The following is a 22,973-nucleotide window of genomic DNA, read 5'->3' on the forward strand; positions in this document are numbered from 1 at the left end:
GGGTGATTCTAGCCTTGGGGACAATCTCGGGGAGGGGCTGGGGGGGCGTGAATGGGGTGGCATTGCAACAGAGCAGCTTCCCACCAACAAACCCCTCCCCCCTTCAGCCCCCGCATGGAACAGCATGCCCCGGTTTCACACCTCTGTGCTCTAGACCTTGGAGAGGGGTGGGAGGTGTATGTGTGTGTGTGTGTGTGTGTGTGTGTGTGTGTGTGTGTGTGTGTGTGTGTGTGTGTGTGTGTGGGGATGGGGGTTGGGGCAAGGTTTGGCCTCACCTCGAGACCGGGGAAGGGAAGAAACAGACCTGAGCCACTCACTGGGGGTTAGGAAGGGGGGTTGGGGCGGTGAACATAGAATGCCACAGCACAGAACAGGCCCTTCAGCCCTCGATATTGTGCCAACCCATATCTAAAGTACTAAACCCTCCCTACCCTGTAACCCTCTATTTTTCTTCCCTCCATGTGCCTGTCTAAGAGACTCAAGTGCCCCTAATGTTTCAGCTCCACCACCATCCCTGGCAAGGCATTCCAGGCGCCCACAACTTCCTGTGTAGAAAAACACCCCTGATGTCTCCCCTAAACTTCCCTCCCTTCACTTTGTACACACGTCCTCTGGTGTTTGCTATTCCTGCCCTGGGAAACAGGTGTTAGTTGTCCACCCTGTCTGTGCCTCATCATCTTGTAGACCTCTATCTCATCCTTCTTAAGGAGAAAAGTCCCAGGTCTGATAACCTTGCCTCATAAGGCACATTCGCCAATCCAGGCCACGTCCTGGCAAATCTCCTCTGCCCCCTCTCCATAGCTTCCACGTTCTTCCTATAATGAGGTGACCAGAACTGAACTCAATACTCTAAGTGTGGTCTCATCAGAGATTTGTAGACTTGCACATGACCTCGCTAATAACTTTTCACAGTGGGGCGCTGTCCCTTTAAGGCCGGCGACAGGCATGGCTTGTACGCGACCAGGGGGCTACCCTTTTGATCCAGAGGGCGCAGCCTGGACCCAGATCGGGCTGCTAAAGCAGGTATCTTTTCCCATCTCTCTCCCTCATATTGATTCTTGCATAATGTCCCCAGCCAGGAAGGCTCCCGACGGAACCATCATCCCGAACACCTATTGCGATTTCTGTCTGGGTGGGACCTCTGGGAACAAGAAGACAGGGTTTCCTGAAGATCTCATATCCTGTGCGGATTGTGGGCGCTCTGGTGAGTTTCACCTTGTGAAGTCATTTTATCTTTGCTCGGGCCCTCTACCACTCCCCCCTCTTCCACCACCTCCCCCCACCCCCCCATCCCTTACACCCACATCATCGCCGTTGACTCAGAAGCAGTGGAGTGAGGTGGGGTTAGGTTTGTGAGGATGGGAGGGAGGGAGGAGCAGATTGGGTGGTGTCTCTCTCCCAGCAGGGTGTCTCAGAGCAGAGATGGAATGTAGGAATGGGCGGGGTGGGGGGGGGAGGTGTGCAGAGGGGCCACTCGCAGTGGAAATGGGAAGGAGGGGAGGGCAGCAAAAGGAAAGGGTCTCAGCTCTGACCCCTGTCTGCTTTGAAAAGATTGAAAACTTGGCTGGACGGTGCACCGACAACAACCTCGCACTCAATGTCACCAAAACTAAGGAGCTGATTGTTGACTTCAGGAAGGGAAACTGGAGGTGTACGATCCAGTGATCATCGGGGGATCAGAGGTGGAGGGGGTGTGCAAATTTAAGTTCTTGGGAGTCAATATTTCGGACGACCTTTCCTGGACTCAACGCACTAAAGGCATCATGAAGAAAGCACGTCAGAGCCTCTACTTCCTCAGGAGTTTGCAGAGGTTCGGGATGACACCAGAAACCCTGGCAAATTTCTACAGCCATGTGATGGAAAGTGTGCTAGCTGGCTGCATTGCAGTCCAGTCTGGGGACAACAAAACCCCTGAGCGTAAAGCCCTCCAAAAAGTAGTGGACACAGCCCAGGCAAAACCCTCCCCACCAGCGAGAACATCTATGGGAAACGCTGCCATCGGAGAGCAACAGCGAACATCAAGGATCCACCCCACCCAGCACACGCTGTGTTCTCACTGCTGCCATCAGGAAAAGAGGTCTAGGGGCCACAAGACTCACACCACCAGGTTCAGGAACAGCTGTTACCCCTCCACTGTCAGACTGCTCAACGACAAACTCAATCAGTGACTCGTTGTGTCATTTGCTCAGTCAGTATGTTTATATTCGTTATCTATTTACAGTTATTTTATTTGTTTACATGTTTACACTGTTGCACTACCAATTAGTGGTAATTCTGCTGTGCCCGTAGGACAAAGGAATCTCGGGGTGTATGTGATGTCATGTATATACCTCTGACAATAAATCTGAATCTGAAGGAGTGAGGAAGCCCTTGGATCTCCGAGCTCTTACTGCCACATTCTCTGGTGGAGAACTGCACCATATTGAGAGCAGCCCTGCTCGATACCTCACTGTGCATTTACGTAAGGCCTGTCACAACTGTGAAGTGGGGTCACCGTTGTAAGGATGGAAGCACAGTAGTCATGTAACATCAGATGCACGACATGGCTGACGGATGATTATGGAAGAGAGGACCCCAGAGAGAACACTGCCCCCTCCCCCAGCCCGCTTACCTTTGAAATGGCAGACATGGGACCACTCCCACCCATCCGGAAGTGCGGCAGGGGGTTTTAACCTCGTCCGAGAGACAGCTCTGCCGACAGTGCAGCTCTCCCTCAGTTCTGCAGTGGGGAACCCACTGGGAGTTTGGTCTCTGGAGAGGGTTTTGAATCCACAACCTCTTGCCTCGAGAGGCGAGAGTGTCATCCAGTCAGTCCGCAGCTGCTCAGTTGGTCAGCTTGCAGCCGACATACAGCGGATGTATGCTTAAATGATTTTGTTTCTTTTTAAGAGGAGATTACTGCGGGATTTTGTAGGTCAGCATAACCTCGTGGGCCAAAAGGCCTGATCTGTGCAGTAATGATCTACGTTCTATGCTACAGATCAGAAATAAAAACGCTGGAACCTCACAGGGCCAGTCAGTATCTGTGACGAGGTTGAGATGAGGATTCTCCCTCCCCCAGTTGTACTCGGTGACCTGCAGTACTGGCGTCCCTGGGGGGGTGCGGTCCATACCAGGTTACACCATCAGAGGTCCTGACCCCAAAATGACTGTCTATAAAATTTTTATGCAGTGTTTCAGCAGAAATTAATTATTTTTAATAAATTTTAGTTAGATATAACAACAGAAACCTTTTTTGTAAGCCCATCTTAGGTGTACAAGGCTAAAGCCCGATGCTCGTTTACTTTTTGAACCTTCTAATGCACTCCGGTCAGAGCTGTCATTATTACCCAATGACAACGACTCTTCGAATCACATGGTTCCGTCTGCACGCGCCATCAGCAAGCGCTGTTATTTTCGTTCTTGTTGTGCGTATGATATTGTAATTTAAAGGTGTAATTTTAATTTTGCATGACATTCAGTGATATGTGGGAATTACGATTCACCAGTAACATTAGTACAAAAAACATCACGAAGGATTCTGTATGGTCTGGTACGAGAGAAGGTCCATGGCGGGGTTGGGGGGAGGTGGGGGTGGAGCACTGTGAGTTACCGCACTGGGTGACACAATACCCTAGTGACGCGACTGGCCTGCGACAGGGTTCCTGATGACTTGAACCGGAAGAATGAAGATCTCCCTGTCCTCGCCCCCCCCCCCCCCCCCCCACTTTCCTCCCGACCTCCATCAGCCCCTTCACCCCCGGATCCCTGCTCTCCACCTCCCTGATGTCCGCCCCACCACCCCCCCCCCCCACCACACGCCTTCTGCTGCTCCAGAATTCCTTCCCAGCATAGTTGGCGTGGCTGTTGGGGCGGTGCTGTTAGACCATCAGCGACCTGGGTTTGAATCCCGCGCTGCCCATAAGGAGTCTGTAAGTTATCCCCGTGTCCGCGTGGGTTTCCCCTGGGGTCTCCGGTTTCCTCCCACCATTCAAAACATACGCAGGTTGTAAGCCAATTGGGTGTAATTGGGTGGCACGGGCTTGTGGGCTGGAAGGGCCTGTAACCTTGCTGTATGTCTAAATTATGTTAAAATGAAAGCTCATGGCCTTTCTCCTTCCATAAAGACTGTGACTGACATTTTGGTCACCTGTCTCGCTCTACGCCAGATTTTGCTGTCTCTCCTGTGATAGGACATTTTACCACATCAAGGGCACTATGTGGTTGTCAACAATTGATGGCGATAGGCATCTCCTTCCCCCGCTGCGTTTGGTCCCCCTGTCCCTGTTTACCATTGAATTCAGCGAGGCACGAGGCTAGAACAGGCAGAGTGCGTGAGCTGTTACAAAAGTAGCTTCTTCCCCTCCGCCATCAGCACCCATCGGAATTTACTGTCATGAGCTTGTCGTGAAATGTATTGTTCTGCGACAGCGTGGCGGTGCAAGTGTTGGTATAAATTACACTTAAAAATAAATAAATCAATGCAAAAAAAAAAAAACAAGAGGAAGTGAGGCAATGTCTGCGGGTCATTGTCCGTTCGGGACTCTGATGGCGGAGGGGAAGAAGCTGTCCTTGTGCAGCTGGGTGCTTATCTTCAGGCTCCTGGACCTCCTGCCCGATGGTAGGTAGCAGAGTGAAGAGGGCGCGGCCTGGGTGCTGGGGGTCCTCAAGGATTTCTTGATTTACCGCGTCTTGTAGACGTCCTCGACAGAGTGGAGTCTGACGGCCTGTGATGTCCCAGGCCGAGTTAACAACCCTCTGTAGTCTTTTCCAGTCGTTTGCATTGGCACCTCCGAACCAGCCAGTGATGCCACCAGCCAGAAAGCTCTACGGACCTATTGCCACTACTTCACTCTTTGTTTTGCACAAGTTATTTATTTTTAAAAATCTTGTATTTCCGTAATTTGTTCATTTTATAGTCATTTTGCGCCCCGTTCTGCACAATACCTGCTGCTGTAAAGCACCCCTGATTCTGATTGGGGAAGATGATGTGCTGTGTAACGTGGGGCTGGATGGTAGGTTCTAAGTCATCATCTCGCACCCCGCCCCCCCGGGGGCTTTGGGATTCATGAATTATGTGATATCTGTAGCACAGAAACAGCCCATTTGCCCCCTCCACTCATTCCAGGGTTTCTGATATTCCTCTCTTCAAATCAGAAAGCCGCCACATGGCCATTGAGTCAGTACCGGCTCAGAGCAGTCCCACACTCTGCCTACCTCCCTGCAACGTTCTTCATCAGCGGCCCCTCAACTGGCAGACCACCTGCCCACAGCAGGGGTGATATCCCTCCCCACCTCTCCCCCTCTTTCTCAACCCCTCTCCATTTCCTTCTCCTCTCTCTCTTCCACTCATCTCTTCCTTACTTTCTCTCTCTCCTCTCTCCCTCTCTCTCTCTCTCCCTCTTTCTCTTCCTCTCCCTCTTTCTCTCTCCCTCTTTCTCTCTCTTTGTCTCTAGCTCTTTCCACTCTCTCTCTCTCTCTCTCTCTCTCTCTCTCTCTCCCCCTCCCCCTTTCTCTCTCTTTGTCTCTAGCTCTCTCCTCTCTCTCTCTTTCCCTCTTTCTCTCTCTTTGTCTGTCTCTCTCCCTCTTTGTCTCTCTTTGTCTCTAGCTCTCTCCTCTTTCTCTCTCACTCCCTCTTGCTCTCGTCTCTCTCCCTCTCTCCCTCTTTCTCTCTCTTTGTCTCTCCCTCTCTCTTCTCTCTCTCTCTACCCCTTAAATTTAAATTTATTTTATTTCTAAATGTAAATTTAGACACACATCATGGTAACAGGCCATTTCGGCCCACGAATCCATGCCCCCCAATTTGCGCCCAATTAACTTTCAACCCCAGGTGCGTTTCGAACGGTGGGAGGAAACCAGAGCCCCCGGGGAAAACCCACACAGGCACGGGGAGAACGTGCAAAATCCTTATAGGCAGCGCCTTTCTCCCCTCTTTTTCTCTCTCTCTCTTGTCTCTCTCCCTCCCTGCCTCACGTTTATCCCTTCCCCTTTCTCTGATATTAAAACACAGAGATACCGGAGGAACTCAGCCAGTCTCGCAGTGTCCAGAGGAGGTAAAGGTCTATCACCGACGTTTCAGGCCTGAGCCCTTCCTCAGGGTAATTTGAAGAAGGGCTCCGTCCTGAAATGTTGATTCTATATCTTTGGACGCTGCAAGACCGGCTGAGTTCCTCCAGCATTTCTGTATTTTGACTATAATCACAGCGTCTGCAGACTTTTGTGTCTCACTCCTGTCTCTGATATTCCGCTCTCGACCTCTTCCCACAGGAGAGTTTCCCGCTCACTCCTCGCCATCCTGGGATCCCTCTGGCTGTATTGATTACCATCTGATATGTTTAGTTTTGAACCTTCCTCTTCCCAGTGGATGTCTGGCCATTTGAGCACAGTCTTATTTTCAAGCCCCTTCCTGCTGAGGTCCAACTGCGTGCCCCGACACCCTTTCTCATTCAGACGTGCCAAATGACATCAGTTCCTGGGCAAGATGACAAATTCACATTGATCCTTAATGGTGCTCACTCACCAGTGAGGCTTTAGCGGCACCGTGGCAACTAGCGACTGCCTCCGATGCCCTCTTCCCGCCACCAACCCCACCCACATTACCACCCCCTCAGGCCCCATCCTTGCCAGCTGCTCAGAACCCAGGCACCATTCTTCCCTCATTTCCCAGTGGGACTCAGACCCTGCCCACACTAAACATTGATCTCCCATTTGTCTCCATCTTTCCAAATGGCATCCCCCTCCCCCCCCCCCCCACCTGGTACTGTGAGAAGCCCCCAATTTCCCGGTCAGGCCAGGTCCCCAAGCACTGGACAAATCCTCTGAGTTCTCGATCTCCCAGGCCACAAATCTTTGGCCTAGTGCGGCTAAAGCTGTCTTGTCAACCTGGGTTCCGATCCAATCTTCAGTCTTCGCCTTACCTTCCAGCACAGTCAGTCATTTCTCAGCCTTTGTCTCCGTTCTCCCTAAGCTCTTCACTCGTCTTCAAAGCAATTATTGGGTAGTTGGCGTAGCAACTCGTTCATCAACGGGGCACCTTCAGCAGGGTATAACATCGCAGGAGCATGGCCTAACGAGATCTGGCCATGTGTGGAGATGTCGGGGGTGGGGGTCAGTGAGGAAGGAGGTGCACTGGGAATGGGAGGGCATTCCAGTCCACAGGGTACTGTCAGCTGAAGGCGATGTCAGAAGGTTACATTCAAGGGACACGGAGGAATGTGGAGGGAATTACATTGGAAGGGGGATAGAGACCAAAAGGAGTTTCAGAGAGAGAGAGAGAGAGTAAACCCATCGCTGGAGAAACTCAGCAGGTCAAACAGTGTCCTTTATATAGCAAAGATAAAGATACAGAACCAACGTTTCAGGCTTGAGGCCTTCATCAAGATATCTATCTTTGCTATGTAAAGGACACTGTTTGACCTGCTGAGTTTCTCCAGGTTGGGTTTTTACTCAATTACAGTATAGGCTGAATTTTGTGTTTTACTACAAAGAGAGTGTATTGGGGGATCAGCAGGGGTTCCAGGGTGGGGAAAGGCTTAAGGACCATTGTGATCACAGAGATATGAGGACAGAGAGGATACATAGGGGACGAAGAGGTCACAAAGGTGTGGAGGGATGCAGGGGCAGAGAGGGTTACGCAGTGGGGAGAGGAGTAGGGTTACAGAGTGGGGATAGGGGCAGAGTGGGTAACAGAGGTGAGATGTAGGAGACGGAAGGGGTTACGCATTTGGGGAGAGGAGTAGGGAATGGATGGGGTTACAAAGGTGAGGAGGGGTGTAGGGGACGTACACAGGTGGGGAAAGGTGTAGGGACGGAGAGGGTTACAAAGACAGTGAGGGATGTAGGCAACCAGAGGGGGTTACAGTGACAGGGAGGGGCGTGGGGAGCAGAGGGGGTTACAGAGACAGGGAGGGGCCTGGGGAGCGGAGGGGATTACAGAGAAAGGGAAGGGTGTAGGGGACTGGAGGGGGTTACGGAGACAGGGAGGGGTGTGGGGAGCGGAGGGGGTAACAGAGACAGGAAGGTATGAAAGGGACTGGAGAGGGGTTACAGAGACAGGGAAGGGATGTAAAGGAACGGAGGGGTTTACAGAGACAGGGAGGGTTGTGGGGGACTGGATGGGGATTACAGAGACAGGGGGGTGTGGGGGACTGAAGGGTTACAGAGATGGAGGGGTGTAGGGGACTGGAGGGGGTTACAGAGAAGGAGGGGTGTAGGGGACTGGAGGGAGTTACAGAGACAGGGAGGGGTGTAGGGGACTGGAGGGGGTTACAGAGAAGGAGGGGTGTAGGGGACTGGAGGGAGTTACAGAGATGGAGGGGTGTAGGGGACTGGAGGGGGTTACAGAGAAGGAGGGGTGTAGGGGACTGGAGGGAGTTACAGAGACAGGGAGGGGTGTAGGGGACTGGAGGGAGTTACAGAGACAGGGAAGGGTGTAGAGGAATGGAGGGGTTTACAGAAACAGGGAGGGGTGTAGGGGACCGGAGGGAGTTACAGAGACAGGGAGGGGTGAAGGAGACTGTAGGAGGTTAGAGACGGGAATGGGTGTTGAGGACCGGAGGGGGTTACAGAGACATGGATGGGGGTAGAGAACCAGAGGGTATTACAGAGACTGGAATGGGTGTAGAGGACCGGAGAGTATCACAGAGAAAGGGAGGGGTGTAGAGGACCAGAGAGGGGATGGGGGATGTAACACGGATGGAGAGACATGAAATAACTTGAGCCAGAGTGGGTATTTTGACCTTGTGTGACGTTACACCCAGTTAACCACCCTTACTTTCTAAGAACATCCATTTCTCCCTGACTGTGTTCAGCGCCACAGGGCTAGTGTGGTTCAGTGGCCTTCCCCTTTAAGAATGTTTGTATAAATAGATTCTGATTTAAAGCAGACCTGTGCTATGCACTGTGGGCTTTACATGCTGAAATATTTAGCAGGGTTGCGCTCGGGGTCGTCTAACTCACAGAAGCACCACTGACATCTGACTAGTGTCTGGTATTTGCATCTATGGTGTCTAGCTTTGTCTCTCTGGTGTTCATTACGTGAAAGGAATTTCAGAAGAAAAAAAAATCATTATTATTGCCTCCGAAGAGACAAAGCAGGTACCAGCAGCAAATTGTGAGGGCGATCAGCGTTAACAACTGTTTCAGATCAAAGCCATTGAGAACGGTGCAGGGTTTGACTAAACAACGTGGGCAGGCTCCCTGGAACCAGTTCCTGCAACTTCTGCTTCAACCCTGACCAGAGGATCTGGGCAGGATGCTGCATAGCAGGAGGCTACTCGGCCCATCCCTTTTCTGCCATCTCTCAGCTAAACAAGCCCGATATTGTTGCATGTAAGAGTTGGGAAGGGTGAATTGATGGCTGGGAATTCTAAAGGCCTCGTTACACGAAGTTTATGGAAGCTATCAAGATGGGGCAGAGGAAATTTACCAGGATGTGGTCCACGTCCACAGTTCCCCTGAAAGTTGCCTTACAGGCAGATGGGGAAGTTAAGAAACCTTATGGGATGTTGGCTTTCATAAGTCGAGAGATTGAGTTTAAGAGCCGTGAGGTAATGATGCAGCTTTACAAAACTCTGATTAGACGTCACTTGGAGAACTGTCTCAATCTGGTCGCCTCATTATAGGAAAGACGTGGAAGCATTGGAAAGGATGCAGAGGAGATTTACCAGGATGCTACCTGGTTTAGAGAGTGTGCCTTATGAGCTGAGATTAAGAGAGGTAGGGCTTTACTCTCTGGAGAGAAGGAGGATGAGAGGAGACATGATAGAGGTGAACACGATATTAAAAGGAATAGATAGAGTGGACAGCCAGCCCCTCCTTCCCAGGGCATCATTGCTCGATACAAGAGGGCATGGCTTTAAGGTAATGGGTGGGACATTCAAGGGAGATATTAGAGTAGTGGTTCTCAACCACTGGGCAAATAGCATGTCAGTCTGGCAGCAGGGGCTGGCCAGCTGCAACAGAGCGCGGGAAACGGTTTCACTAGCGGTCTGCAGCGGCAAACTAGGTGGGCGAAGGATCCGTAAGGACAACGGCCTGTGAGCACGGGTCTTGGAACAGAACCACTGCAGGGCAATCCCGCGTCACTCTGGCTGTCGTGCCTCGCACTCCGCCAGGCCCAGTGGCGTGGGACCTAGAGGGAGGTGTTTGTCCTGGGCCAGCACTGGCCTCCAAGTCCTTGCCCTGGCGCACGGTGCCTACAGCTCCATGGGAAGCAGAACCAAAGTTCTGGGAGGGCTGAAGGGCTACAAGGCACCGTGTTCATCTTCGCTTGCGAAGGGATGGGCCATGACGATGATGATGGTTCTCAACCTTGCTAATCACAGAGCACTAATGGCATAGGGATTGCTTAAGGTGGTGTGTGAGTGGAAAGAAAAAGGTCGAAACCCACTGTTTTAATCGTACCTCATTAACTCGTTATGTGCACAGTTTCAGAACTCCAAAGGAAATGGCCCAATGACCATTTTTCTCAAGCCAAATAGTTCAGTAGCAATTGGGTCTAGAGCAGTGATTCTCAACCTTCCCTTCCCACCCACATCCCACCTTAAACAATCCTTTACTAATCACAGAGCACCAATGGCATAGGGATTACTTAAAGTGGGAGGTGAGTAGAAAGAAAAAGGTTGAGACAGGCTCATTGGTGGAAGAAAAATAGAGCGTTACAGGGTTGGGAGGGTTTAAGAGTTTTTTTAAGATATGAGTCGGCACAAAATTGAGGGTTGAAGGGCCTGTACTGTGCTGTAGTAGTGGAGGAATTCCCCTCTTTTACACCACACCTAATATCGGCTACAACTATGTTAAAACAGTTGGAAAGGCAGTGGCACCCAAGAAGCTACATCTTTAGGCAGTACACAGACACCATCGGGCGGTTTCTGTTCCTCGAAAACCGTAGAACAGGGGTGGTCAAACCACGGCTCGTGACCCACAGGTGGCTCGTTGACTTATAATGTGCAGCTTGTGGGACTATGTTGGCTGAGGCAGGAAACATTCAAGCCAGTGCTCACAGTGGTAGTGTTAGTGAGTCTGGCTTGCAATAGAAAATATTTGGTATGTATACCATATATACATATGTAAAAATCAACCTCCTACTTTTGGCCCCAGCTACCCTCCCCTCCGAGCTCCTGACAGCCCAAACATGGACTCTCGCCTAGGTCAGGCTGCCCTCCCATTCAAGCTTCTGACACCCTGAACTCAGACTTACCACCCGGTCCTGGCCAGCCGGCCGCCCATCGGGCTCCCGATGCCCCGAGCGACGCAGGTACTTATCGCGGTCAAAAGTTCAGTACAACTCCAATTATCCAAAATGGTCGGGTGGGTCCAGGCCTATTTCGGATAAACGATACTTTCGGAGAACTGGTCATTTTTAAAATCTTGTAACAGTGTTTAAACAACAAGAAGCAACAAGGATTTTTAAAGCATTAAAATAATGCTGGATTTAAAATTGTGTCGTCAGTTTGGCTCCCAAATAATTTTTGATAACTGAGGAGTTCTGATATCCTCGTTCATCCATAATTTTTCGGAGGTGAAAATATGTCATCTCAGCTTGAAATTTTTTCGGATAAATGAGGATTTCTGACTTTCTGAAATCCTCAATGATCTGGAAATTTTTCAAAGCCAAAACCGACATCACTTCTGCGTCCAAAAAGTTTTGGATCATCTGATTTTGGATCATCGGAGTTGTACCTGTAGTACATGTCAAATAGTCAACCCCTAAATTTTATCCTAAAAATTGGTCCACAAAATTTGAATATTACACAAATATATACAGTATATGTACTTTTTGATTATTTAAATTAACAATGGTCCAAATGACGATTTTTTTAAGTTACGATGATTCGAATCCGTACTTTCAATTTCAGATTCTGATCTGTTCCCATGCTTGCGATATACGGTACGCTACTCTCTTGCGATGCTGGGCGATGGCGGCTTTGCGCGATGGTATTGCACAGTATACTCTTTCACGATGTTGACTCAACCACGCTCGCAGTCTCTGTAGAACGATTGCACTGTAATCATCTCATCGTGTCTACTAAACGCCCAACATGTCTCCTCCTCACCGTCCAGCAATTAACTTTTGCTCAATGCTTCAAGCATTCTTCACGCCCAGTGTGCTTTCAGGTGTGTATGTTAATGGGTTTTCCGGTGTGGAATTCAAAACTTAATTATAAGAAAGGTGAGGTGGTGTAGTGGAGAAGAACGACATGCATGCCAAAGCGGAGGAAAACGAGACTGCTTTATTGCTCTGGCCCCTGGCGCAGATGTCAGGGGCCCCGCATCATCGCAGCTTAGACGGCATTCCTGCTCGAGTTCCCCATCTTCCCGCTGTCTGGCGGTCACCTGTGACGACGGCCGGTGTCACCCTCAGGTCCAGCGTGGTCGCCGCATTCATCGGCCATTTTGCAGGCCGGTCTGTGTCTACACGCGCGGGCCACTACGCAGCCCCCCGTCCAGATCCAGTGACCGGACCATTGTCCGTAGCCTTGGGCGGTCTGCCCCTGTGCTGTGGGGGAGGAGTGGAGTCCAGCTCGTTACAGTCAGATATGCTGCTCGAAGGTGGAACCATTGTCCCTAATGACCTTTAGGGCCCCGCCTAGGGTAGTTTGGGTGGTCTGTGTGCGCCCCTCCTCACGAACATGTGCTGACAAGTTTTTAGGTCCTTGGAACATTATATTTGGGCTGGCTGTGGGTGGAGATTGCCATGGAATCAAGAACCCCGGTTTTCACTGTAAGTTCTCGAGGGCTGTCGTGGGGTTTTCTGGGTGTGTATCAAGGGGGCCATTAACTCCTGGGGATGACTAAAGACTCGCCGTAGACCATCTCCGTCGCTGAGGCATTGAAGTCCTCCTTCAGTGCAGTGTGAATTCCAAAAAGGACCCAAGGCAGTTCGTCCACCCAGTTGGGACTCTTGAGCTGGGCCATCAACACTCCTTGAGGTGCCTGTGGATGTACTCCACCAACCTGTTGACCTGAGGGTGATATTCCATGGTGTGGTGGAGCTGTGCCCCCAGAAAGTTAGCCAGTGTCACCCAGAGCCCGGAGTTAGGTGCTCTGGGATCCTAAATTGGGACATCCATGTGTCAATGAGTGCCCTGGCGCAGGTTTCTGTGGTGGTATCAGCCAGCTGGACTGCTTCCGGCCACCTCGTGAAGTGGTCAACCATGGTCAAGAGGTATCTTGCCACACAGGAAACCGGTAACGGCCCCACTATGTTGATGTGTACATGACTGAACCCGCGCCGACTCAAAAGTCTGTGTGGGCGCTCTGGTGTGAACTGGCACCTTGGAGGACTGACAGTTCGTGCAGTCTTGGCCCACTGGCTGACATGTTTACAGAGGCCATGCCAGATAAATCTGCTGGCCACCATTTTGGCTCTGGCGTGGATAGCCTGGTGCGCCAGGTTGTGGATGGCATTGAAAACCTAGCGCATCATTGCAGCCAGGATGATGGGGTGGGTGCTGCTGGTAGAAACGTCACATGGCAATGTCAGGTTACCTGGGCCGACCAGGATGTCTTCCACCCTGAGACTGGAGATGGCTGTCCTATACGTGGGGATCTCAGGGTCCTGCTGCTGCGCTTTGGCGAGGGCCATATAATCGACCCCCTGGGACAGAGCATGTATTGACTCGATCTCGGGATGTAACAGTATCAGCTACCATGTTGTTTTTCCCCGCGATCTGCTGAATGTTTACGGTAAATTTGGACACGTAGGGAAAGTGTCTCTGTTGATAGGTCCGAAACCTCACGAAAGGCGAAAGTCAGTAGTTTGTGATCGGTGAATACCCTGAATTGCTTGCCTTCCAAAAAGTAACGGAAATATCTTACCACCAGGTACAGCGCTAACGGCTCTCAGTCAAAAGTGCTGTATTTGAGCTCCAGGAGAAGAAGTGCTTGGTTAAAATGGACAGGAGTTGTCACTGGCCCTCGATGAGTTGTTCCAGCTTGGCCCCTACCGCTTTGCTAGAGGCGTGACTGTATGGGCGGTAGGTGTCTCTGATCTGAGGTGGACCAGGAGGGTGGCATTGGCTAGCGTGTGTTTGGTGTTCTGGAACACCCTGGAAGACTCATCATCCTAAGTAACGCCTGTTGCATGATGCGTGCCACTGCTGGTATGAACCTGTGGTAAAAGTGTATCGTACTGGCGAATGCCTGTAGCCCTTTTTACTGTGTGTGGCTTGGTGAAATGCCGAACCGTCAACTATCTCGGGGAGGGGTGTAGCCCCGTGTCTGTTAATTCTGTGCCCCTGGAAGTCGAAGATGTCCAGACCGAACTGCCGCACCCATAGGAAAATGAATCCCAGGTTTGCATGTGATGTCATGTATGTACCCTGACAGTAAATCTGAAATCAGTAGGTTATGGGATAAATTAATGGGGGAATGGGATTGCCGCATGAGCCAGTATTAGCCAGACAGGCCAAACGGCCGCCGGCTGCAACGAAAGCTAATGCTCACATTCCTCGTTCAACCACAGAAGCTGATAGCAGGTCTCTCGCTCATTTGGAGACTGGAAGGGCTGTCTCTCAGAGGGCCCGGCGGTGTTTCCCGGAAGTTTTATTGAATCACTGGCACCAGAGGGTTTACATTATGCACCAAGGAGACACTGAATGAGCCTCAATTGATTGCACCTCTCCCAGCATCACTGAAGCACACGTGGTACGACGATGTCTATGGGCTCATTGTCTGTGCAAGTTGTCTCTTATATCGCAGAAAAGGCTACACCCCATTGGCTATAAGAGAAAGTGGTGCTATAAAAATGCAAGACTTGTTTTCTTGTTCACAGACTTGGTGGAGTAATGTCCCCACTTCTCTACAGCATGATCAAACTAGACTTAAATCCCTTGGTGTCACCTTGTTGATGGGAATATCCTTTTAAGCCGCTAATCTGCCTGAGAGGATTTAAGTATTGAAATAATTGAGGGTAATCCCATGGAATTGGAAACTGCCCATTAGTCCCAGGGTCCTGAGATCGAGACCAGTGGGGACTTGCGGGAGAGCTCAAACCTGTGTCACCGGTCCAACCGCATGGAGGAGTCGGTCCTGCTACCAATACAGAGGCTTCCCCAGGACCCAGAGCATTGCAGACAAGGAAAGACTCTCGCCAGACGCCCAGACACACCCCCACCCCTTCAATAAGTGACTCAACCAGAGACGCACACATCATAGTATACCTAACAGAACCAGAGGTATCAATAAAAGAACTACACAAGAAATTGAAGGAATATGGAGAAATATCGGGGTACAAGATCAATGCAAATAAAAGTGAAGTGATACCAATGAGTAACGCAGACTATACGAATTTAAAAAAGAATCACCATTTAAATGGCAAACACAAGCAATCCGATACCTAGGTATCAGGTTAGACAATAACTTAAGCCACTTGTACAAACTAAATTATCAGCCACTAATAAAGAAATTACAGGAAAACTTAGAACATTGGAAAGAATTACCGCTAACGTTGATAGGGAGGGTCAATTGCATTAAAATGAATGTCTTCCCAAGGATACAATACTTATTTCAATCGTTACCAATTCCCTCAACAGAAAAATTCTTTAAGGAACTAAAGAGAATAATAAGGAAATTCTTGTGGAAAGGGAGGAATCCAAGGGTAACGTTAGATAAATTAACAGAGATATAATCAAGGTGGTTTACAGTTACCAAATTATAGAAATTATTATAGAGCCGCACAATTAAGGAATTTTATCAGATTTTTACCAGACAAGGGAAAAACCAGACTGGACTAAGATAGATCTAGATAAAATAGGGGAGAAGGTACCGGAACATATACTTTATAAGTGGGATGAAAAGCTGGTGCAATATAAAAGCTCACCAGTATTGCATCATTTACTTAATATATGGAAGAAGATCCATTTAGAAAGGAAAAATACGAATTACCAAATACCAAAATTGTTATTGACACAAAACCCACTAATCCCTTTTACAATAGATAACCTTTCCTTGAGAGAATGGGAGAGAAAAGGAATCAAAAGAATAGAAAATTGTTTTTTGGGAAATAATTTATTAACATTTGAACAGTTGAAGGACAAATATGTACAATGTTTGCATATCATCAATTGAAAGCTTATTTACAGGATAAATTGGGAAACAGACTGAGATTATAAGAAGGAAGCAGCTTTGAATACGTGATTACAGACACATTGATAATTAAAAGATTTATAACCAACATGTACATTAAGCTGCAAGAGAAGGAAAATGAAATAAACTATAAACCTAAACAGAAGTGGGAAAAGGATTTAAACATAAAGATTAAAAAATGAAACATGAGAAAAGTTATGTTCTGGAACTATGAAGAATACAATAAACACAAGGTTACGCATGATACAGTATAATTGGTTACACAGGGTATATGTCACTCCTCAAAAATTAAAAGAATGGGATCCAACATTATCAGATAGATGTTTTCGCTGTAAGAAGGAAATGGGAACAACATTACATGCAACTTGGGCATGTTTGAAAGTGAATATGTTTTGGGAAGATCTAAATCAAGTATTAAATAAAATCACAAAAAATAACATACCAAAAAAAACCAGAGATAGTTCTTTTAAGTAACATAAGAAGTAGGGAATTAGGCCTCAAATTGGATAAAGTACAAAAAAATTCATTATGATCGCCTTAGCGATAGCAAAAAAATGTATAATGTCAACTTGGAAAATGGAAGAGAGCCTGAGTATACAGCAATGGTACATGGAAATGAATAAATGTATTCCACTGGAAAAAATAACATATAACTTAAAAAATAAAGTCACAATGTTTGAACTAATTTGGGAACCGTACATGGAACACAGCAGAGAGAGCTTGCCTACGACCTCCATCGCCTAGAATGAGAATGAAAATGATAAGAAGACAAAACGACTAGATTCAGTGTGTAATAAATAGATGATGCATTTTTCTGGTTTATTTTCCTTTGTGTGAAAATTTTGTTTTATGGTTTTATTGTATTGTATATGTTGAATGTTTATGGGTATTGGAGGGGGGAGGGAGGGAAGGGGGAAAACAAGGGGAGAAGAGACCACTGTGTAAATTTAATGAGATAAGTTAGTACATATTTTGGTTGATATGGTTCATAGTGTGAAAAATAAAAAAACCCCAGAGAGGAGCAATGAGCTCTTCGGGTCAAACAGCAGCAGTGGGGGAGAAAGAGTGGTCATCGGGCCTCGAGTCCTGACGAAGAGGTCTGGCCTGAAACGTCACCCATTGTTCTCCCGCTGTTGCTGTTCATCCCACTGAGATCCTCCAGCAGAGAGATGTGATCCAGCCATCCTTGACTTGAGATGAGAGCTTATTGTCATAGACACAAGTATGGTGAGCAGAAACGACGGCATTCTTTCTGGCTGCAGCTACACAGGTTGTCAGTGAATGAAATCCACCAGAGTGCACCATTAGACAGTAAAACGGACAACATATATCAAAAGGTAGATACACATCTTACCTATTGATAGTTCAAAATAAAATGAGTTCATTAACGCGGCCGATCTTTCGATGGTCCCGCTGTCGACTATGTTACATTTGGGGTAGTGTTTATCACTGTTTTACATGTCATTATTTGTCTGTGGCGTATCCAGCAACTTTTCCATGGTTTTGTAGGTTTGTGTGTGTGTGTGTGTGTGTGTACATGTACCACTCCCTGCAAGGACAGGGTGATATGAACAGAGGTTGATGGGCAATGCCCAACCATGAGGGGAACATCAGCAATCTCCACCCCCGCCACCACCAAGGGAGGGGGAGACCTGAGACTCTCCCCTGAAGCTGCTGAGCCTGCAATCGGGAGCATTTCCACAAGTAACAGTGCTAGCCACACAGAGCCCCATACAGAGTCAGGGGGCCAGGAAGCTGGGGATGTGTGGAGTCTAGGGAACAGGAGATGGGGGGACAGGGGAGTGGAGAGGCAGGGGAATGGGGGGACAGGGGAATGGAGAGGCAGGGAAATGGGGGATGTGGGAATGGGGGGACAGGGGAATGGGGAAATGGGTGTATAGGGAGAGATTAATGGGAAGGGATGAATGGGGAACAGAAGGGGAATGCGGAGATGGGGAATGGGGAGGTGATGAGATGGGGATGCAGGAATGGGGGAACTGGGAGATGGGGAGACGGTGACGTGGGAATGGGGAGATGGGGGAACAGGGAGTCTGGGAGACAAGGCAACAGGAAGATGGAGAATCTGCTGTGGATCCGCCGATAGAGTGGGGTAGGTTTGAGGGGCTGAATGAGCTCCCCCAGCTCCTACAACCAGAGTGAGTGAGGGAAGGTGGTGATGTGAGGGCTGGCGATTATCCTCCTGAGGGCTGCAGCGACCCACCTACACTTACTTATGACCGTGTTTATATCCCCTCTAGGCCACCCCTCGTGCCTCCAGTTCACGGTCAACATGACTGCAGCGGTGAGGACCTATCGCTGGCAATGCATTGAGTGCAAGTCCTGCAGCCTCTGTGGCACCTCGGAAAACGATGTAAGTCACGCCTTCGGACACACACATACCCTCTGGTTCCGCACCCTCTCCAACCTCACGCCTATCCTTGGCCATGCACGTTTGGAAGTCCCATGGTGTACATCTGTTTCCCATCATTCCCTCTGCTCATTGGCCCACATGGGTTCCCAGTTTAGGAACATAGGAACATAGGAAGTAGGAACAGGAGTAGGCCAAAAATGGCCCATCGAGCCTGCTCCGCCATTCAATACGATCATGGCTGATCTAATTTATGACCTAATTTGACAACAACTCAGCTGCAAAATTATCTTCCTTGTTTTCAAGTCGCCCCACAGCCCCACTCTTCCCTTTGAAATCTCCTCCTCAGCCAAAGCCTCCGCAGTCTCTGCATCAGGGCGGCACAGTTAGTGCAACACCGTTACAGCGCCAGTGACCCAGGTTCAAATCCGGCAGAGTCTGTAAGGAGTTTGTATGCTCTCCCCACGTCTGCATGGGTTTCCTCCCACCCTCCAAAACCCACAGGGGTTGTAGTTCAATTGGGTGTAATTGGGTAGAATGGGCTCGTGGGCTGTTACTGTGTGTCTAAATTTAAAATTTAAATTCCTTCAACTTGGCTTTTCCATCTCCCTGAATGTAATCCTCCAACAAGCCTACAGAGTTTAAGTTTGAACTCAAAATCTTCCCCCCTCGAGTTCTTTTGTCTTTCAGATGTTCCTTAAAATCTCTCCCTTTTTCCGTTTTTGATTAAATTCCTTAATACAATAAAACCCCTCGTGTTGGGCACCTATGGGGATTGGTAAGTGAATTTTCCAGTTGCATGAGGTTTGTGTGATTGGCAAACTAACAGTGAGCCATGCCAATTTTAAATGTCCGTATTTTTCACCTATTTATTTTCCACGGTTTTTTTTTGCAAGTTGCTTGAGTTCCAGGTAACAGATGTTTTACTGTATTTCCTTCCATGAGTTTAAGGGTGGCATGGTTAATGTAGTGGTTAGCGCAACACTGTTCCAGTGCTAATGACCCAGGTTCAAATCCTGCGCTGTTTGTAAATGTTACGAGCCCAGGGGACCCCAAAACTCAGCAGCAATAGATATTCACCAAGACAAATGGCTACTTAAACAAAAGTTGCTTTTAATTATCTTTAAACATGAAAACAGAATCACACTTTAACTTATCTCTATTGACTTACTTAACCTAACTTCTAATTCTAAGCTCACGTGTGTGTAAATTCAGAAAAGTTCTTTGGTTCACAGTCCAAACTCATTTCTCATTCCTCCAAGTTCACTGGTTGCAGGCAATCCTTATACTGTGCGCAGCATTTAACATTTATAAAGTTCACCAGGCTTTGGTGATTGAAAGGTAATTGGTTACCACTCAGGAAGGTTCTTGTCAGTTTTCAGAGAGAGATTTGTTGTTCCAGAATATCCACAATCAATTTCTTTTTAATCAGCCACTTCAATGTCTTGCTGAAGAAGCTTGCCCCCTCAGGGTTCTCCAGATGATAACCTCTTTCTTTCAGGTCACCACAGAGTGCCTTTTTGTTTCTCTTATTCCAAGTGAAACATTAGACAGCCAGTCCTCTCCTCTTACATGAACCACAAGAGCTTTGACCAGGCTGAACTAAGCACTCACAACCCGTCTTCCAAATGGGGTTTTCCACAATCTTGCCAGCTTGTCTTGTTCCAGTCCCAGTTGCTGCTAACTGAAAAACTGTAGAACTGATCGCTGTCTGTCTGTCTCTCTTTCTCTCTCTCACACACACACACACACACACACACACACACACACACACACACACACACACACACACACACACACACACACACACACACACACACACACACACACAAAGCCTGTTTTACTCTCTCTGCTTGCAAAACCATATGACCCTCCTAGAACAGAAAGTTCCCCTCCAGACAGAACGCGACTCCGACAGGCTCTTTCATCTGTTGGCTTTTTGTAAACAACAATCCATTAGTGAAGTCTCTTGGGCACTCTCCAAAGCTCTTGCAAAGGTTCTGGGGCCGACATGTCTAGCATGGGGCAGAGCTCCAGTATTTTAAATAAGATCTGTTTTAAAGTGTTGTATGTGACCTGCACTAAAAAACCCTGCACCAATTCTTCTCCCAAAAGCATATCTATATTCTTTCACAGTAAGATGTTTGTACGTTCTCCCCACGTCTACGTGGGTTTCCTCCGAGCGCTCCAGTTTCCACCCAACCCTTCCAAACATACAGGAGTTGGAGGTCAATTGGGTGCAATTGGGCGACACGGATTCTTGGGCCGGAAGGGCCTGTGTCTTTTACTTCCAAGCACTCTTGACAATTTATTTGTCACATCTAAGGAGCTGTTTGAATGGGTTTATTTTCTGTAAGGAAGAACGACAGAGTTGACAGCTGGGGTGAGGTTACGGTGTTCACTGCAGGCAGCAGGAGGTTTTCTTACCATCTTGGTCGCACACAACTTGCTTCACTCAGAGGGATCAGGCCCGTGCGAACCTTGCCTCAAGAACATGGTTTTAAAAGCAGAGATTGACGGACTTCTGTCAGTTTAGGCTCCCAGCTGGACGTCAGCTCCACTGAATCCTGTCGAACCGGGTCATGGGGACACGATTCAGCATTCAAATTCAAGTCAAGTTTATTGTCATCCGATTGTACAAGTGCAACCTGATGAAACAGCGTTCTCCGATCCTTGGTGCGAAACAGGCAGACACACAACCAGACTTAGGACACACACAGACAGACAATACATAAGCAGGACAAGTATCCTTATTGTTTCGTGAATACGAGGGTCTCGGGTGGTCAGTGTGAGCAGATCGTTTGGTCGTTCAGCATTCTCTCTGCCCATGGGAAGAAGCTGTTCCTCAGCCTGGCTGTGGATCTCTTTCCTGATGAGAGCAGCTGAAAGATGCCGTGTGCAGGGTGGAAGGGGTCCTCAACAATTTTGCACACCCCCTTCAGTCAACGATCCCAGGAGATCACGTCGATGGGGGGAGGAAGGAGACCCTACTGATCCTTTCCTGTGGCTCAAACCACCCCCACCTCCTTCCAATGACTGCAAAGGGGGGACCCAAACTCCAAAGGGGGTTGTCTTTTAAATAACTCTTTTTGCACCATGCAGTCAGTACTGACCAGACCAGCATTAATTGCCCATTCCGACCTGCCCAGGAAAAGGTGCTGGTAAACTAGAACTCCTTCTAGAAGATCCGTTCCACAGCGCTGTAGGGGAAGAGGTCCCAGGAGTGATGGTCAGGATAGTGAGACCTACCAGTGGTGACTTGCCAAGCTACCTTTGTCCTTGATTTGATAAAGGAGGCTGGTTTGTTGGAATGACCAGGTCTAGTGAAACTGGAAAGTCTGCTTACTTTCCACAAGAGGATCCCACCACCAGACACATCTTTCCCTCTCGTCCCTTCTCCACCTTCTGAAGGGGCCACGACCTCTGTGACTCCCCTGTTCAATCATCCCTTCCCACCCTCCCCTGTGGCCGTAGGAAGGGTCACCCTTGCTCCCACACCTCCTCCCTCACCGCCATTTGGGGCCCCAAGTGCTCCTTCCAAGTGAATCTGCGGGAGACGTCTCCTGCAGACGGTGCTCCCGTTGCGATCTCCTCTGCATCGGAGAGACTGGGCGTGCAGAGCATCTTCACTCTGCCCGCATATAGGACAGGGATCTCCCAGTGGCCATCCGCTTCAACTCGGAGGAAACCCCACCCACGGTCTTGTGCGCTGCCAACCCAAAACCACCTTTAAATTGGAGGAGCAACACCTAATTTGCCATTTGGCCACTCTCCAACCAGACTTCTCTGGTTTCTGCCGTCCCACTCCGTTCTCCCTCCCTTGCCCAGCCCTTTTTCCTCCAGCTCTCCACCCCTTTCCCTCTCCATTCACAGAGCCATCCACCCCCCCACCCCCCATTTGCTGGTGTGCCCTCCCTCCCTTATCCACCTATTACCTGCCCCACCTCCCCACCATTTTGTTCTGGCGCCTGCCTACATTTTGCTTGTACCTTGTGGAAGGGCTCAAGCCTGAAACGATGGTTATGTATCTTAATCTTTGCTATATTAAGTGTGACCTGCTGAGTTTTGTGTTTTTACCATTGGCCAGGTCTACTAAAAGTAAAACGTGAAGTTAGGAATGGTTGTCTCTCTCTGGATCACACCAGGAGATGACGTCAAGTCTGACTATCCCCTTCCTTCCCAACAGGATCAGTTACTGTTCTGTGACGATTGTGATCGAGGATACCATATGTACTGCCTGAATCCACCAATGTCCGAACCTCCAGAAGGTAAGAGACTACTCCTTACTTCCCTCGAAGATGCTGGAAACACTCAACGGGGCAGTGAGCGTTCTGCAGCGAGTGAGCGCTCAGTGTGATGGCATTCCATCGGGAAATCAAACTGAGGTCAAGGGTTGGCCAAAGGAGGAAGGGGACGTGGGAACCCAGGGAAAGATCCATTTGGGGATGCGGCGTGAGTGAGGGAGACAAGTGGCGGTGCTGTCTGAGGGAGGGCCGGAAGACTGAGGGTTGGAAGGTGTGTCTGGGGGAGCTGGGAA

General features: G+C 48.9%; 1 protein-coding gene across 4 annotated transcripts in view; it reads left to right on the forward strand.

The window, feature by feature from the left end:
• dpf1 (double PHD fingers 1) overlaps positions 1-22,973 on the forward strand; it is a 66,800-nt gene that overhangs the window by 38,092 nt on the left and 5,735 nt on the right. For 3 of the 4 annotated variants that reach the window (XR_011348326.1, XM_069909866.1, XM_069909864.1), the window contains exons 8-10: positions 1,076-1,204; positions 18,327-18,439; positions 22,623-22,704. Coding sequence is in view for 3 of the 4 variants with exons in the window: in XM_069909866.1 (XP_069765967.1) it covers positions 1,076-1,204; positions 18,327-18,439; positions 22,623-22,704 (324 nt within the window). In the remaining variant the exon portion in view is untranslated. The remainder of the gene's footprint in view (positions 1-1,075; positions 1,205-18,326; positions 18,440-22,622; positions 22,705-22,973) is intronic. The other variant, XM_069909865.1, reaches the window with a different exon arrangement.

This window comes from Narcine bancroftii, chromosome 13 (assembly GCF_036971445.1).
Source record: "Narcine bancroftii isolate sNarBan1 chromosome 13, sNarBan1.hap1, whole genome shotgun sequence".
Classification (NCBI taxonomy): domain Eukaryota; kingdom Metazoa; phylum Chordata; class Chondrichthyes; order Torpediniformes; family Narcinidae; genus Narcine; species Narcine bancroftii.